Source organism: Suncus etruscus, chromosome 17, assembly GCF_024139225.1.
Source record: "Suncus etruscus isolate mSunEtr1 chromosome 17, mSunEtr1.pri.cur, whole genome shotgun sequence".
NCBI classification, from domain to species: Eukaryota; Metazoa; Chordata; class Mammalia; order Eulipotyphla; family Soricidae; genus Suncus; species Suncus etruscus.
In genome coordinates this window covers 19977176-19995137 of record NC_064864.1, presented here as the reverse complement: position 1 = coordinate 19995137, position 17962 = coordinate 19977176, and the positions used below count along the sequence as shown (strand labels likewise).

At 42.4% G+C, this 17962-nt stretch overlaps 2 protein-coding genes across 3 annotated transcripts in view; one reads left to right on the top strand and one right to left on the bottom strand.

Moving 5' to 3' along the window:
• Positions 1-17962, top strand: part of RASGEF1A (RasGEF domain family member 1A) — a 485335-nt gene that overhangs the window by 6564 nt on the left and 460809 nt on the right. The gene's annotated exons all lie outside the window — the stretch shown is intronic.
• The window catches only part of LOC125995083 (pantothenate kinase 1-like), a 73020-nt gene that overhangs the window by 29393 nt on the left and 25665 nt on the right, over positions 1-17962 (bottom strand). For both annotated transcript variants that reach the window (XM_049764632.1, XM_049764633.1), the window contains exon 2: positions 4650-5002. In XM_049764632.1, coding sequence (XP_049620589.1) covers positions 4650-5002 — 353 coding nt within the window. The remainder of the gene's footprint in view (positions 1-4649; positions 5003-17962) is intronic.

Below are 17962 nucleotides of genomic sequence, written 5' to 3'. Positions count from 1 at the left end.
ATCCCTTAGCACAACTAGAGGTGTCGCATTGGTTGGCATCTCACAAACCATCAGACTGCTACTACTGGATCACAGTGCTAAGTATAATCAAACATGATAGGGATGCCCCCAAAAGTGTCCGTCTAGAATAAGGTGGAGAATGACTGAGTTTCCCAAACTTTATCCTTCTGCAACCACAAATCAGTCCCTGGATTTATAAGAGAAACTAGGAGGGCTCAGTATTGTTTTTAGAGAGAGATCTAGAAGAGTTCACATACCTAGTCAAAAGGCAGGTTTTTGTTTGTTTGTTTTGGTTGGTTGGTTTTTGGTTTTTGGGCCACACCCAGCACTCAGAGGTTACTCCTGGGAGGCATGGGAGACCATATGGGATGCCAGGATTTGGTCCTGGGTCAACAGCTTGCAAGGCAAATGCCCTACCTCTGTGCTAACTCTTCGGCCCCAAATGGCAGGTTTTTAAGCTCACATACATCTTGAAAGAACTGTGGTAAAGCACTTAGATAATCTTTTTCTGTGCCCTGACTTATATGTCAACACCAGCTTGAAGAAGTTTACTGTTATTTGCTCAGGGCATATGTGTTTTATTTTTAAATTCATGGGCCAGAAAGAGAGCTACGGCTGACAGGGCACTTGCCTTATGTACAATCAACCCAGGTTCAAACCCCAGCATCCTGTGTTCTCTGATTATTGGCAAACTCTCCACACTAGTATCTAAATTCCACGTCAGGAGAAAAGGGCATTGCCTTGTTCATGATAGGACTTGGATGTATGAAAGGAGTATGACAAACTGTGTGTCTGAGCACTGAAGATGATGAAGGGGTCAGAGACATAGTACAGCAGGTAAAGTACTTGTTTTGTATGCAGCTGACCCAGGTTCCATCCCCAGCATCCCATATGGTTCTCTGAGCACCTCCAGGAGTGATTCTTGAGTGCAGAGCCAAGAACAACCCCTGAGTACTGCTGGGTGTGACCCCAAAACAAACAAAAATAATAATAAATAAAGTGATGGTAAAACCTCACAAATTTAAGAAAGGTAAGAGCATATCACTCAGTAAAATGACAAGCAGGCTACAGGACAAGACTTTGCTTCAATTCTCTTTTCATTTTGCCCAGAACTGAAAATGAACACAGAAGGCAGCCAGTCCATTCATTTCACTTACATAGATATGGGCCCTACACTTGGCCAGGCTGTTGGCAAATATTTCAAACATGCTATTTATAAGGTTCCAGCAGCAGTAACCTGCCTTTGTTATCTCGATTGTAAAGATCTGACCTTTCTTGGTTCAAAACCTTGAGAAATACACTTGCTCAAGGCCAACATACATTGAGTAACTTTCTCCCAGGACATATATTACCCCAGAGAAGGCACAGAGGCACTGGCAGAGGTTGCATAAATACTCAGGTCAACTTAGTTCATTCAGGATCCTGATGGACAAATGGTATCCTTGAAGGAAAACGTGGAAGGACGTATCAAGAGGGTCAGGATTTCTGGCACCAGCAGAATTGAGTCCATACACTGGATCTTACAAGGGGAAACTACTACCAGCCCTTAATCTTTCTAAGTCTTATTTTCCGTATCTGTGCAGTCAGAAAGCTATACTCTCTGTTCTCCAGTAGCCACTTATAATTCTGTCATCCTAAAACTCCTTCCTCCTCCACTTAATAGCCATTTTATTTATTTATTTAGTTACTTATTTATTTTTGGTAGCTACTGAAACTGAGGCCCACAATAGACTCCTAACTTACCCTAAGAACTCTAGGTGGTTAAATGCAGGAAGCATGTTATAATTCAGGCTCAAGGCTTTCCCAATTAGACTCAAATTTAGTTTTTTTTTTTTGTTTTGTTTTGTTTTTTGTGGTTTTTTTGGGTCACACCCGGCAGTGCTCAGGGGCCACTCCTGGCTCCATGCTCAGAAATTGCTCCCGGCAGGCACGGGGGACCATATGGGACGCCGGGATTCGAACCGATGACCTCCTGCATGAAGGCAAACGCCTTACCTCCATGCTATCTCTCCGGCCCCTCAAATTTAGTTTTTATGCTTATGGATATCCACCATCTCAGTTTCAAAACTCTTCAATCACTATAGGGCCCCTTCAGTAGGAAAAAAATAGCCCCTACAGATAATTTAAGTAAGGGAAGTGTCAGATTCTATTGCTGAGTAGGTAAAGACACAGAAGGAAAAAGCCCAAACCAGAAATGTCTCACTTAGCATTCTATTCTAGGTCTCTGCTGCCAGGTCTTGTAGAAACTATTTATTCAACCAGCGAGAAAAAAATGTTACCTTTCATGTACAGTTTTATTTAATTCCATGAATAATGCAATGATCAATTGAGCTGTCATTAATGATAAACTTGACAGTGATGACTGAATTACCTCAGTTCTGTGGCAAAATGCTAGTCATTTGCATGTTTCTGTGAGAAAAATGTATTTTACCAGTTACTTACCACATCTACAACTTTCTGGAGAAACTAATCCCTAAATCTTATAGCTCTTCCTTCTCCTATATTCACTCACTTCTACTGATCTACTTTCCTAACATATGTTATACCTGTTACTTCACTTTACTTTCCATCTCTCCCTATGAGATGAGGCTAATCAATGCAGATTACCTTCATGGCACAGCTAAGGAAATTGGAACTCATAGCAGTTAAGGAATTTCTAGGCGAGCTGGTCTTGTGCCAGGAAACTTCAGGGGTAGGATCTCTTTGTATTTAGGCCAAGGTTATTCCTTTCCATGCCTCTCATATTTTGGTGGGCCTATGCAAACAACAATTGCCACTCTAACAACGTTTTTACTGTGCTCCTTTGACTCTAATCCTTAAAACGCACCCACTTAAAATTTGAGGTTAACTTAAGCTAATATTCATGTACATGGAAATGTAAAAAATACTATGCCTCTAATGTTAAAGGAGTTACGCAAGTTTGATGGCTTTAGATTGCCTTGTGTGCTGTTAAGAAATATTATAATGTGCTACAATCTGGGGACTCGAGGGACAAAATAATCGCACATGGATTCTGTTTTATTTTATCTTAACGTTCAGCAAGGGGACTTCTTCTGAGAATTACGTTATGGGTGATTGTCCTTCCACTGTAACTTTACCTTGTCCTCTTTCTTTGCATCTTTTGTTCTCATAATTCAAAATAAAAAATTAATTTAAGGGGCCGGGCGGTGGCGCTGGAGGTAAGGTGCCTGCCTTGCCTGCGCTAGCCTAGGACGGACCGCGGTTCGATCCCCCGGCGTCCCATATGGTCCCCCAAGCCAGGAGTGACCTCTGAGCACATAGCCAGGAGTAACCCCTGAGCGTCACCGGGTGTGGCCCAAAAACCAAAAAAAAAAAAAAAAAAAAATTTAAAAAAAAAAGGAATTTCTAGGCAAAGTCTGGACTCTGGGTGACCCATTTCTCAGTTCATTTCAACATATCTGTCACATTTCAGTCGACTTACAAAGAATCAGTATGTACCACAAGCAGCTCTACTATTCTGTAGATCCTTTCTTCCTAAATTATATGCATTAATAAGGAAGCTGACCTATAAATAATATTAAAATGTAAATTTTTGCTTATAAGCAAAATTTCCAAATGCATCCATACAATATAAAACACTGAGCACAGGGTCAGTGAAATAGCTCAATATCCTGCTTTATACATGTAGGAGTCCCAGATTTGATCCTTAGATCTCTGCCAGGAGCAACCTCCAAACAAAGCCAGGATTAACACACTAATTCCTTATCTGCTCCTCTGGGTGTGACCCAAAAACCAAACCAAAAATGTGATGATTTTTAGTATAATTTAGTAGGACTCAGTATTTATCTATGAAATATTATGATTATGTATTTTATGAAACTACTGTTAAGAGTCTGTCGAAAAACTGAGCTGGAGCAATAGCCAAGTGACAGTTGCATATACAGGGACTGAGTTCAACATTAGGCACCACTAGCTCTTCCTCTGGGGAGCAGCACCTCAGATGAATAAAGCATGTTATTCCAGTCCTTTGAGTCATATCCAAAAAACACAGTTTTCTTTAAATGTTGTTTTTTTAATTCTGTGAAAAACTAACTGAAATACTTTAAGAGGGTGTTTACATTGTCCTACTTTTAGAACATTGTGCAAAAAGAAATTAATTAAAATGACTGTGATGAGGCCCGGAGAGATAGCACAGCGGCGTTTGCCTTGCAAGCAGTTGATCCAGGACCAAAGGTGGTTGGTTCGAATCCCGGTGTCCCATATGGTCCCCCGTGCCTGCCAGGAGCTATTTCTGAGCAGACAGTCAGGAGTAACCCCTGAGCATCGCCGGGTGTGGCCCAAAAAAAAAAAAAAAAGAAGTTTGGGAGCCATACCCAGCAATATAACCCAGGAATGGGTTATTCCTGACTATGCACTCAGTAATCATTCCTGGCAAGCTCAGGGGGTCATATGGGGATGCCAAGGATTTATTTAACGTTGGTCAACCATGCAAGGCTATCACCTTACCCATCATGCTATCTCTCTGGCCCTGGAACTTCTTTATCTGAAAAGACGAGGAAACTGAGGCCACGAGGTCAATCAAGTTAATCCCAAATCCCAGGACTGAGTCTAATTGTTTGGTATGAGTGTCCAGATTGGAGTAGGTGAGTTTCTTTCTTTAAGAGGTGACAAGGACAGCCCAGACATACCATTCTGAAGTCCTCTTCGAACTTGAATGCCCCTCCTCCTGTGGCACAGAGGGTGGTGTGGAGGCTGGAGAAGTTCTTCTCACTGCCCATCTGAATGAACCTGTGCAAAGCGCAGCTTGGGAAGCGGATGAAGTGCAGGTTCCCCTTGCGCCCACACATGGTCAAGTTCTTCAGTTCCAGGTGGACATCTCGGATCCCCGTTTTCCCATAAGCAGTATTTGAAGTCAGGTACTTCCTGATGCTCTTCAGGTTCTCCACTTCCTCCTGTTCCTCCTCGGCTGTGATGTCTTTCGGTTCGAAGTAGACCAGCTTAACCAGCGTTCCGCCGATGTCCATGCCGAACCAAGGAAATGCTGGAGGACAGAAAGACAGAGCACTGTTGACATTCATGCAGCCAAAGAAAGGTTTCTGAATAGTCAGTAATACAGTGGTCACATCTACATATCTGAATTCAATCGTAGGTGCCTGCAATTCTGCATAATTACAATTTGTATTAAAGCAGATTAATGAGGTGGGAGAGAATAAGATCCCTAAATTTCCTACAGTCAATTTCGATTTTCCTGTGCTCCTCATTTAACTTGGTAGAATGCTAGTACTTCATGTGACATTCATTGCCTACATCCTGGCTCCCAAATGCTAAGTAATTATTCAGAATAGAAAAGGGCTGCTCCAGTGCAGAAGATAAACGACCTAAGATGTGCTGGAGTTGGCATGTGGGTCTCCAACCCATCAAACATCTGCCCTTTGAAAATGACTCTTCAAAGTCATTTTGACAGCAACCAAACTGTACCTCCCTGAGTTGACTTTTAAGACAGAACTCTACCATAAACAAGGACAAAGGGAGAAAAAATCGACTAAAGGAGAAGATGGGCAGATGTACCAATTCCTTTGCTGAAAGGATTCTAAAAGAACAGTTCAAAAATAAATAAAAGAAACAGCTCAGGTTCTTTTTCTTCTTTGAACAAAGATACTCTCCATTTCAAATGGTCCATCCAGAAGTCCAAAATCCAGTTGTCTTAAACTCACTTTGGACACTCTAATTTTTGGTCTTTTCTCCTAGATTCTCATTTAGCTCAGGTATAAGCCCAGGGCATGTATATCTACCCTCATTCCACCCTAAGCTTCTCTGTTGTTCCCTGAAAAAGTCTGTCTATGACAAAGTGAATCTCAATTTTTTTTAATTCTCAAGAGAATAATCTGGGCTACCTGAACAGATCAATTTAATATTTAGTTTTTGTTTTTGGGCTATACCCAGTGACACTCAGAGGTTACTCCTGGCTATGTGCTCAGAAATTGCCCCTGGCTTGGAGGACTATATGGGATGCCAGGGATCGAACAAGGTCTGTCCTGGGTCAGCCACGTGCAAGGCAAACACCCTACTACTGTGCTATCGCTCCAGCCCCAATTTAGAGATAATTTAAATAGCTCATACTGTTCCGTCAAATGCACTACCCCAGGAGTTGGTAGAGAAACCCATAGCAAGCCCAATCAGAACGCAAAATTTAGAGAGCTTTCCTCACATTTTTTTCCAGTAAACTCCATGGGCTAAATTTAAAATATTAAAACTAAGTTTTAATATTTAACTCAAGAAACTAAAGTGGCTTCTTTGGAAAAGTTTATTGTTCAGCCCCAGAGAACATTCACACAGACCCTTGTAGACATCAGCAGTTTTCAATCTCTGGTCAGCAGACTGGTGTTGGGCCACAAAGGTTAACTTGCTAATATGTTTAAAGCAACTAGAGGTTCCATTTCCAGGAACATAATTGGGACCTTCCAGTGGCCCTATTATTTATTCATGTGAGAATGTCAGGGGAACATGGAGAGAAGGGACCAGAAGGGACCATCAAGGATGGCTTCCTATGCCCACTATTTTTGTTTTAAACAGCTTACTATATACTTGGTGTGCAATATATAACTTGGTGTGCAATAACTCCGATCAAATGCTAAATAACCCCAAATGATTAAGCTCAACACATTCCATTAAGTTAGCAAATGTTCTATTATGTTTACAAAAATTTGCAAAACAAATCCTACACAATCTGGTGTAATCTAGGAAGCTTGCTTGTCCTGGCAGAAGATCATACAAAACTGGAAACAAATGTTTCTTTTTGTCAATTCAGCACACAGTTAATATTTCTGGGTTCATGCTCTAACACTCACTGTGGCACGGCCCATTCTAGGTATCAGGTGTCACAAGTCCCTGTTCTATTACAGAACAACTGCTTCCGGAAACAGACACCACTCACTGATGCCCTTCACCTCCAGATCTCAATGTCCATATCTGTAAGGTAAGGATGCTATAATAGAATCCTGTTTTTTGCCTACGCACTGCTATGGATTCCATAAGTAAACAGAACAAGTCTTTTCTCGAATTAGATGTAAACCGAGTCAAATTGGCCCAAAAATGGAAGAAGAAAAAATAAGTAAGATTGAGTTCAAATCAAGGCCTATTATGTAAAGAAATAGATTAACTGGATAAAATCTATACTAACTGCTTGAAGAAATATCCAAACGTCTATGAATGATAAGAAAAAAACTGGTTACTCATCTGGTTTTCCAAAAAGGAGGGAGGAAGATCTCTATAATTAAGTGAACCTGCAAAAAGACCTAGAAGGTCAACCTCCAAGTCAATATGATAGGGGGTGGCAGAATAAGTAGGTTTGTGGCTAGAGGCTAGGCAAGAAAAAATAAATCTATACTTAGAATTTTTCAGTAAATGAAGAATTTGAAAAATAAGATCTTGGAGCCAGAGTGATAGCACAGCAGTAGGGTGTTTGCTTTGCAGACTGCTGACCCAGGACAGACCTGGATTTGATCACCAGAGTCCATATGGTCCCCAAGCCAGGAGCAATTTCTTAGTGCAAAGCCAGAAATAACCCCTGAGGGCCAATGGGTGTGCCCCCCCACAAAAAAAAAGAGAGAGAGAGAGAGAAAGGAAAAGAAGATCTTGGTAATACAGGAAAAAGGAAACAACTCAGCACAGAATAGTCAAAACAATCTGTATTAAAATAAGAGAATGGAGGGCCCGGAGAGATAGCACAGCGGCGTTTGCCTTGCAAGCAGCCGATCCAGGACCAAAGGTAGTTGGTTCGAATCCCGGTGTCCCATATGGTCCCCCGTGCCTGCCAGGAGCTATTTCTGAGCAGACAGCCAGGAGTAAACCCTGAGCACCACCAGGTGTGGCCCAAAAAAAAACAAAAGAGAGAGAGAGAGAGAGAGAGAGAGAGAGAGAGAGAGAGAGAGAGAGAGAGAGAGAGAGAGAGAGAGAATGGAGGAGCTGGAGAAATAGCACAGCGGGTAAGACATTTATTTGCCTTGCACATGGCAGACCCAGGTTCAATCCCTGGCATCTCTTGGAGTAATTTCTGAGCACAGAGCCAGAAGTAATCCCCAAGCACATCCCCAAGGATGTGGCCTAAAAACAATCAATCAAACAAAAACATAAATATAAAGGTGCTGGAGAGAAAGTACAGTAGGTACAGTAGGTATATATATATATAAAACAAAAATTATATATATAAAACCCAGTTTTGCACCCTTGAGGCCTATAATTTAATGGGCAACTGAAATGGGGGGTTATGGATGAAAGTGAGGGGAGCAGGGAGGAGTTATGTGACTTTCGTTGCTGTTTCTGATTGTTGTAGTTCTTGGTATAGATATGTGTGCATTTTTGTACATATATATACACATTGTGTTCTTGTGTGTGCATGTATACAGAGGACACCTGTATAAACCTGTATAAACATTTCATAAACTATTTAGAATCCTGATTTCTTCCTGCTCTTGAATCTTGTTCATTTCAGTCATTTAAAAGCTTTTTATTGGCAACAACAACAACAACAACATCAACAACAACAAAAAACAGCGAGGAAAACATGCAAGTTTGTTCTTGATTTTTGGCAGGGGAGGAGGACACTCCTAGAGGCACTTAGGGGTTACTGCTGACAGGCTCAGGGGACCATATGGGATACTGGGGATCAAACCCAGGTCAGTTGCGTGCAAGGCAAACACCCTGCTGTACTATCTCTTCAGCCCCTGAAAAACATGTAAGTTTTGAAAATTCTATTTAAATGTTATATCAGCAGTTTAGGTTGACTAAGAGTTTAAAAAGTGGGGTGTGGTCAGGAATTCAGCACAGTGACAGAGTTCTTGTCATACATAGAAACCCTTGGATTCAATACCCAACACCAAACAGACCGGGGTGGAGGGATAAGGAGGGAGAGAATAAGGTTGTAATAGAAACTGCTTTCATTTCCTGTGTTCCTGACTCACTCATCTAGAGATGTCCTTATATTCACAAGTTAATGCTTTTACAGGACAGGATCTTATATTAGATACCGTTTTATTCAAACCAGATATCTTATTATATGTCTAGAATTTTCATCAAGAATATTGCACAAGAGACCAGATTCAAACTGTATAAGATGTTCACACACAAACTGATCTAGTCTCTCAGAAGTTTCTACTGTTGAGGGCTGGAGAGATAGCACAGCAGCAGGGTGTTTGCCTTACATGTGGCTGATCTAGGACAGACCTAGGTTCCATTCCCAATATCTCGTATGGTCCCCCAAGTGTGCCAGGAGCAATTTCTGAGTGCAGAGCCAGGAATAACTCTTGAGCACCACCAGGTGTGAATCCAAAAACTAAAATAAATAAGTTTCTACTGTTACCAAACCTCAGCACCACAGGATCTGAGGGCCAGTGTATCCTTGGACCTAGCTCTGAATCATGCCAGGTTACCTGAGCATCACAGAGTGGCAACAAGGCACCCCAGCACCATTTAGGAGTCCTTTCCCACAGGAAAAAAAAAGAACCAACAAGCTAGTAAATAAAAAGAATCGTGTCAGGGCCAGAGCAATAACATAGCGGGGAGGACTTTGTCTTGCACACAACTAACCTGGATTTAATCCCTGGCACCCCATATGGTCCCCTGAGCCTGCCAGGAGTGATTCCTGAGTGCAGAGCCAGGAGAACTGATGGGTGTGCCCCACTCCCCAAAAATGAAGCACTTCAGTACATCCTTTCTCAACAAGCTCAGGTGTCTGAACACACAGAATTAAGTTTATCCCTCACCTTTATGTTCAGACTACCTCTATTTCAACATTCACAGTCAATGGAAGAGTGGGAATTCTAAACTTACTGGGCTTCCCTGATCTGCTACTGGTAGTAGTTGGAACAGAACCTTCAAATAGTTCTGTTTTAGATAAGAAAGGGGGCGGGGGCATGAATGAAAGACCCTAGTGGAGATATTTGTGCTAAACCCACCATACTTAATACCTAATCTCAGTTTTTCCCCAAAGGTAAAATTCTAAATCAATCAGTCTGGCGTTTTCTAGAAGACATTTGGATGGAGTGCCAACTCAACAGACTAGGTACATGCTTTGCATGCAGAAGGCCCTGATACTATGCCTAGCATAGCATGACCCCCAAGTACCATCAGGAGTGAGGCTTGGAGCCCCAAGCCCAGTGAATGTGGACCAAAATATCCAATAATAAAACTAATTAGGGGAGGGCGTGGTGACACTAGAGGTAAGGTGTCTGTCTTGCAAGCGCTAGCCTAGGACGGACCCTGGTTCAATCCCCCAGCGTCCCATATGGTCCCCCAAGCCAGGAGCGACTTCTGAGCACATAGCCAGGAGTAACCCCTGAGTGTCATCAGGTATAGCCCAAAAACAAAAGAACAAAAAACAAACAAACAAAAAACTAATTAAGATACTAAAATAGGGGGCCCGGAGAGATAGCACAGCAGCGTTTGCCTTGCAAGCAGCCGATCCAGGACCAAAGGTGGTTGGTTCGAATCCCGGTGTCCCATATGGTCCCCCGTGCCTGCCAGGAGCTATTTCTGAGCAGACAGCCAGGAGTAACCCCTGAGCACCGCTGGGTGTGGCCCAAAAAAGCAAAAAAAAAAAAAAAAAAGATACTAAAATAGTCCTATTTAAACAAACAAAGGATTTCTTTAAAAGAATTTACACATTGAGGGCCAGAGAGATAGCATGGAAGTAAGGCATTTGTCTTGCTTGCAGAAGGACGTTGGTTCAAATCCCAGCATCCCATATGGTCCCCCGAGTCTGCAAGGAGCAATTTCTGAGCTTAGAGCCAGGAGTAACCTCTGAGCGCTAATGGGTGTGACTCCCAAAAACAAAAACAAAAATAAATTTACACACAAAGAATTGGAGAATCAAAGACCATCACTGCGGGCCGGGCGGTGGCGCTGGAGGTAAGGTGCCTGCCTTGCCTGCGCTAGCCTAGGACGGACCTCGGTTCGATCCCCCGGCGTCCCATATGGTCCCCCAAGAAGCCAGGAGCAACTTCTGAGCGCATAGCCAGGAGTAACCCCTGAGCGTCACTGGGTGTGGCCCAAAAACCAAAAAAAAAAAAAAAAAAGACAATCACTGCTATATTTGCACTAACTAAAAGCTGCTTAACCATCTGTATATTGTCCATATATAAATAGAATGTGAAATATGGTAGAATATTATAACAGGAGAGAATCAATTAAGCCCATTGATCTCAAGATGGATAGAGTTCAAGCTCGATGCTGAAGGAAAATATGACTTTAAAAGAGAGGTGAGGGCCAGAGCATACATAGCACAGCAGTAGGGTGTTTGCCTTGCATGCGGCCAACCCAGGACAGATCCAGGTTCAATTTTTGTCATCCCATATGGTCCCCCGAACATGCCAGGAGTGATTTCTGAGCACAGAACCAAGAGTGACCCCTGAATGCAGCTGGGTGTAGCCCAAAAACAAAACAAAAAAAGAGAGTTAGTTGAATGCAATTACTACTTTCTCGGTTGAGATAGTAAGCACAGATTTTTAGATCTGGGAGTGGTCCCAGAGCCCTGCCAGCACCAAATCACCAAAGCAAAAATCATGACAAATAAAATCTTTTAGCTGGAAGGTGCTAGAACTTTCCCTATAAAACCACACACACACACACACACACACACACACACACACACACACACACACACACACACACACATACAGAGTTTCAGGTTATTTCTGCAGTAAATTTCAAAGAAACACAGGGAACTAAACAGCATAAATGAACAATGATCGGGAAATGGAGGATTTTACAATTCCTCAGAAAAGGTTTTCTACCAATCAAAAACAAAATTTAGACAAAAAATTAGACAGGCTGACAGAAGAAAATCTACCTACTCCAACAACCATGCCACAGAGCTCTGAGACTTTCCAAAGGAGCTAGATGTCCCCTGACTCCAGGATTTCTTACTGTCTGTAAATGAGATAGATGCAAAGTGACTCATTAAAACTCCCTGAGTTCTGGACTGACTCAATGACGGCTAGCTGTATGGACAACTGAACAGCTCTCAAAGGTTCCATCTAATTGGAATTTGGGGTAATAATTGTGCAAAGGGAACAGAATAACTAAATAACTTTACCCACTATTTGTGAAAAGAATTCTTAGGCAAGCTAACAAGTTGAAAAGATGTTCAAGAATTATGTAATCAGGGGCCGGAGAGATAGCATGGAGGTAAGGCGTTTGCCTTTCATGCAGGAGGTCATCGGTTCAAATCCCGGCATCCCATATGGTCCCCTGTGCCTGCCAGGGGCAGTTTCTGAGCCTGGAGCCAGGAATAACCCCTGAGCACTGCCGGGTGTGACCCAAAAACCAAAAAAAAAAAAAAAAAAAAAAAAAAAAAGAATTATGTAATCAGCAAAATACAGAAGCATTTCGTTTCTGGTTTATGAACCAATAAAGTTGCCATTTGCTCCACTTTTGGTGTTGTTATTGTTGTTTTGGGGCCACACCTGGTGGCGCTCACGGTTTACTCCTGGCAGGTTCAGGGGACCATATGGGACCTTAGGGATTGAACTGTGATAATGCTCCAGCCCCTGCACCAACATATATATTATATATACATACAAATATATACACATATATATGTGTGTATATATATATATGGGGGGAGGGGTTTCGGTTTTTGGTCCACACCTGGTGACACTCAGGTGTTACTCCTGGCTATGCGCTCAGAAATCAGAAATTGCTCCTGCTTGAGGGACCAAATGGGACACCAGGGAATCAAACAGTCAGTATGTCCAAAGCAAATGCCCTACCTCATGTATCACCACTCTGGCCCCTGCACCAATATTTTTAATATACATGAATTTTAACTCCATTCAAGATGCCTACCGTCCTCTACAAGTTTGACTTAATTCCAGTGTGTAATAAAATTGCTTTTCTTTAAAAACTTGGAGGGTTAGTTTTCCTTCTCCAGAGCTCCATTTGGTTGCTAGTATAACTATTTGCTAATATATTCATAGAAACACTTATCTTTAATAAATATAAAAGATCTTCCAGACATAGATAAACAAACATCCTGTTCACAAATAATCATGAAGAGATTATTTACAAAGATCTAGATAAAATAAGCTTTAGAGAATATGATAGAGATTTAGGAGTTGGCAAATTGAGTCAGTTATATTCAGAACCAATTTCCAGTGTCATAATACAATAACACCACTTCCCCTTGCCTCCTACTTTTTTCTAAGCTAGCCTAAATGTCACTAAAACAGATAAAATGATTATGGGGTCCGGAGAGATAATACAGCAGGTAAGGTGCTAGCCTCGTACATGGCTGACTCGGGTTCAATCCCTAGCCCATATTGTCCCCCACGACTTTTAGGTGTGAGCCCTTGAGCTCAGAGCCAAGAGTAAGCCTGAGTAAAGTCAGGTGTGGCCCCAAAACAAAACAGACATACTAAATTGTAAGATAAATGTGTGCTACCACCCACAAGTTGTGTCTTGTTTTCACATTCTATGATCTCTCTCTCTCTCTTTCACACACACACACACACACACACACACACACACACACACACCTTCAAAATCATACATTTAATAGCATGAAACATAAGACTTGGAAACTTCAGCACTGTTTAAGGACATAAGAATAAAGTGGTGAATGTAAAATTTAATAAAAGGGTTTCTAGAATACTATAGAGAAACCCACAATTATAAGCAGAACAATTTGCTAAGCATTATTCTATGCATGAAGAAACTTGAGTCAAGGTTTCTTTCAAATTAATGCATACCAGACTTCTTTAGTTTAAATTTTCATCACGTGGCAATGCCCAGGCTTGGCAAGAATGCAAGCACTTACGTAGTACCAATGAGAATGTAAATTGCTACCATCTTCCATGGGGAAATATTGGAAATATATATTTAAAGGCTCTAGATTCCATTACACTTTTGAATATTAGTTACACTTTACCTTTTGTGTGCATGCAAAATGTTATCTAAAATAAATCTCTGACATTTTCCTATTAAGAAAACTAATTTATGGTCTAAAAATAGATTGTTTCATAAATGATTATCCATTAACACAACGGAACAATACCCCACCATTAAAAGCATTTTGCAAGATAGCATTTAATGGTTTATAGAAAATGCTCATTAAATAATGACAATGATTAAACAGTATATTTTAAATGATTACAGTTTTGCAAAAATGTTATTTGTATAGAGGAAACAAGAATAGAAACTTTGGGCCAAAATATTAACAATTGTCCCTAGATCATGGATTGGAAAATATTTTTCCTGGAGCCAGAGTGATTGTGTAGTGTAGGGTGCTTGCCTTACACACTGCCAACTTGGGTTTGATCCTTGATTCTTGATTCTGCGAATTCAGGAATGAGCCCCAAGCACAGTCAGGTGTAGCACAATTTTTTTTTTTTTGGTTTTTGGGCCACACCCGGCGGTGCTCAGGGGTTACTCCTGGCTATCTGCTCAGAAATAGCTCCTGGCAGGCATGGAGGACCATATGGGACACCGGATTCAAACCAACCACCTTAGGTCCTGGATCGGCTGTTTGCAAGGCAAACGCCACTGTGCTATATCTCCAGCCCCTTTCTTTTGTTTTTTATAATAAGGTCTTTCAACTTTTTTAAACCAATACACTTAATCTTCAGAATAAGAGTAATTTTTAAATTAAATTTAATTTAATTTTAAATTTAAAATGTCCGTCAGAAACTACTCTATAGGGCTGAAGAGATAACCCCTGAGCTCTGCCGGGTGTGACTCAAAAAACAAAAAACAAAAAAAAGGAAAAGAAACTACTCTATAAAGGATGTGGACCAGAGGCCAAGTGCTCTGGTGCATTGGTGGAGATTTAAAAAAAAAGTCAGGGCCGGAGCAATAGCACAGTGGTAAGCGTTTGCCTTGCATGAGGCCAACACAGGACAGACCCTGGTTCAAATCTCAGCATTCCATATGGTCCCCTGAGACTGCCAGGAGCGACTTCTGAGCACTGAGCCAGGGGTAACTCCTGAGCACTGCCAGGTGTGATCCAAAAACAAAACAAAAGTCAGAACCAAATAACCAAATACCCAAGTCAAAGCCAACAACAGTAGAATCAAGAGACCCAAACTCTAACAATCTAACCTTAAAAGGCATCTGTTACACTGGCAGGCCAGGGGGCTAAGGGCGGAAGTATAGGATGCAAGCTGGGAACTTTGGTAGAAGGAGGTCAACACTGGTGGTGGGAATGGCCCTGATTCACTGTCACTATATACCTGAAATCCAACTATGAAGGGCTTTATAAGTCACAATGGTTTCAATAAAATAATAATATCAAAAAAAAAAACCCTCTATAACAAAGTAAAAGAAAAGGATGTTGGAGCCAGTCAGTAGTACAGTGGATAAGGTGTTTGCCTTGCAATGCAACCAACCCAGGTTCGATCCCCAGTATCCCGAGCTGTACAGCAGTGATCCCTGAGTACAGAGCCAGGAGTTAACCCTTGAACACCACCAGGTATGGCCCCAAAACAAAACAACCTCAAAAATGGAAAGGATGTTTTAATTTTGCCGCTCAAAGAGATGTACATCTGTGGTGCTGCTCATGGAAATCAACTTATGTCCATTCAACGACTCGGTCTGCCATGCAGAGCCCCAACCACATAAGGTCTCCAGTCAAAACTGCATGCTATGGGACCAGAGTGCTTGCACATCGGTAGGGAGTTTGCCTTGCCTGAGGCTGACCCATATGATCCCCATGCCAGGAGTGATTTCTGAGCACATAGCCAGGAGTAACTCCTGAGCGCCGCCAGATGTGACCCAAAACCCAAAAGCCAAAACACAACAAAACTGTACGCCTGATACCTTAGGTTTGACAACACCCACCCACACCCACACACAACAATCCCATTACACAGCCATCAAGGATGACAGGGACAGCCCAAGAGCACAGCTGTTCACCGGCTTCCCTATGTGGCACAAGGGCTCCTTCAGTCAGGAATGTAGGCTGAGAGGAGACTTCACTTGCCCACTTACTCCACTGTCAGGACAAACCACCATGTAAAACTTGGCAATTCTAAAATGCTGAGGGGTACACAGGGATATTTGCAGGAAAGGATTATGTTGGAATCATAATTCCTTTTCCATAGGGAAAGGATTCAGGTTCCCAACAACTTTCTCACCCGGACAAGGGAAGGCACCAAGAGGTGGTTCATATTTCCTCAGTCAGAGACAAAGAACAGCTAGAATGCCTTTCCAAAGGTCTGAAGCAAGAGCAAATAGTATCACATCAGGCCCCTAGAATTAAGTCTGGATTTAACCACCTCTATCACGCAGGGCTAATTTGTTTGTTAGCACAAGAGTCTCAGGGCCTAGGACCTGTGATAGTTTTAGGCACTGTGATATTTTAGGCACTCGTGAAAATATCTTATTTTTTAATCAGAAGAAAGCATCATTTTTCAAGTTCAAGGACATGTGGTCTGTCATTGTAAAATATAATATGTCTATGCATTTATTTTTAAACAGTTAACATAAAATATAAAATTTTATTGATTTAAAATTGGGGCTATCGGGGCCGGGAAGGTAGCGCTAGAGGTAAGGTGTCTGCCTTGCAAGCACTAGCGTAGGACGGACCGCGGTTCGATCCCCCAGCATCCCATATGGTCCCCCCAAGCCAGGGGGGATTTCTGAGCGCATAGCCAGGAGTGACCCCTGAGCGTCAAACGGGTGTGGCCCAAAAACCAAAAAACAAAAGAACAAAAACAAAAAAAAATAAAATTGGGGCTATCTTAAAGTCATTTTTCAGATAAAATATACATTTTTACTTCTTTTTTATAGGAAGGAGAGGGTCCAGAAATGTCAGCCTCTACTCAGTGCTCAATACCAGAGAACAGACAAGACAAACCAAAGATTAATTTACATTTATAGGGCCCGGAGAGATAGCACAGTGGTGTTTGCCTTGCAAGCAGCCAATCCAGGACCAAAGGTGGTTGGTTCAAATCCCGGTGTCCCATATGGTCCCCCGTGCCTGCCAGGCTCTATTTCTGAGCAGACAGCCAGGAGTAACCCCTGAGCACCACCGGGTGTGCCCCCCCCCCCAAATTTACATTTATAATTTGAACTGAGTTTTCTCTATCTCATTCACATTATTTCCCACATTTCACTAACCAGGAAAATTACCAAAGGTACTCATTTGTTGCAATGGAGTCCCTGAAGAGGTTGACTGATGGAGGGATGGAAGATGAGGCCCTTCTCCTCCAGCTCGGAGCACGCGTCTGCCACCCTGTCCAGCCGACGGTTCTGAGGTGAAACGGCGGGTAAACAGCTCGCAGACAGTCAGGTTCGTGGAAATATTGGCTTTATTCGGAGATAAGACTGAAGTCCAAAGACTCAGCCTCAGTTCCAGCAAAAGACCCCCGGCCTTCCACAGACCCTTGTTTTTATACCCCAGAGTCAGGTACCACCCTAGGGTGGGGGCAGAATGCCAGGTCACACCCTAGGGTAGGGCACAATCACCCATCAGTTTAGGGTGAGTAACATAGTAATCCCCCAAAATATTTACACACACAACACTCATTAAAAGAAAACTACCTGGGCCCAGAGAGATAGCACAGCGGTGTTTGCCTTGCAAACAGCCGATCCAGGACCTAAGGTGGTTGGTTCGAATCCCGGTGTCCCATATGGTCCCCTGTGCCTGCCAGGAGCTATTTCTGAGTAGAGAGCCAGGAGTAACCCCTGAGCACTGCCGGGTGTGACCCAAAAACCAAAAAAAAAAAAAAGAAAGAAAACTAGGGCCGGGCGGTGGCGCTAAAGGTAAGGTGCCTGCCTTGCCTGCGCTAGCCTTGGATGGACCGCAGTTTGATCCCCCGGTGTCCCATATGGTCCCCCAAGCCAGGAGCAACTTCTGAGCACATAGCCAGGAGTAACCCCTGAGCGTTACCGGGTGTGGCCCAAAAAAACAAAACAAAACAAAAAGAAAACTACCTGCCATTGCCTGGAAATTCTGATTTCAGAACTGAAGGAAATGTTTCCAGGAGTCAGAGAGATTAAAGTACTG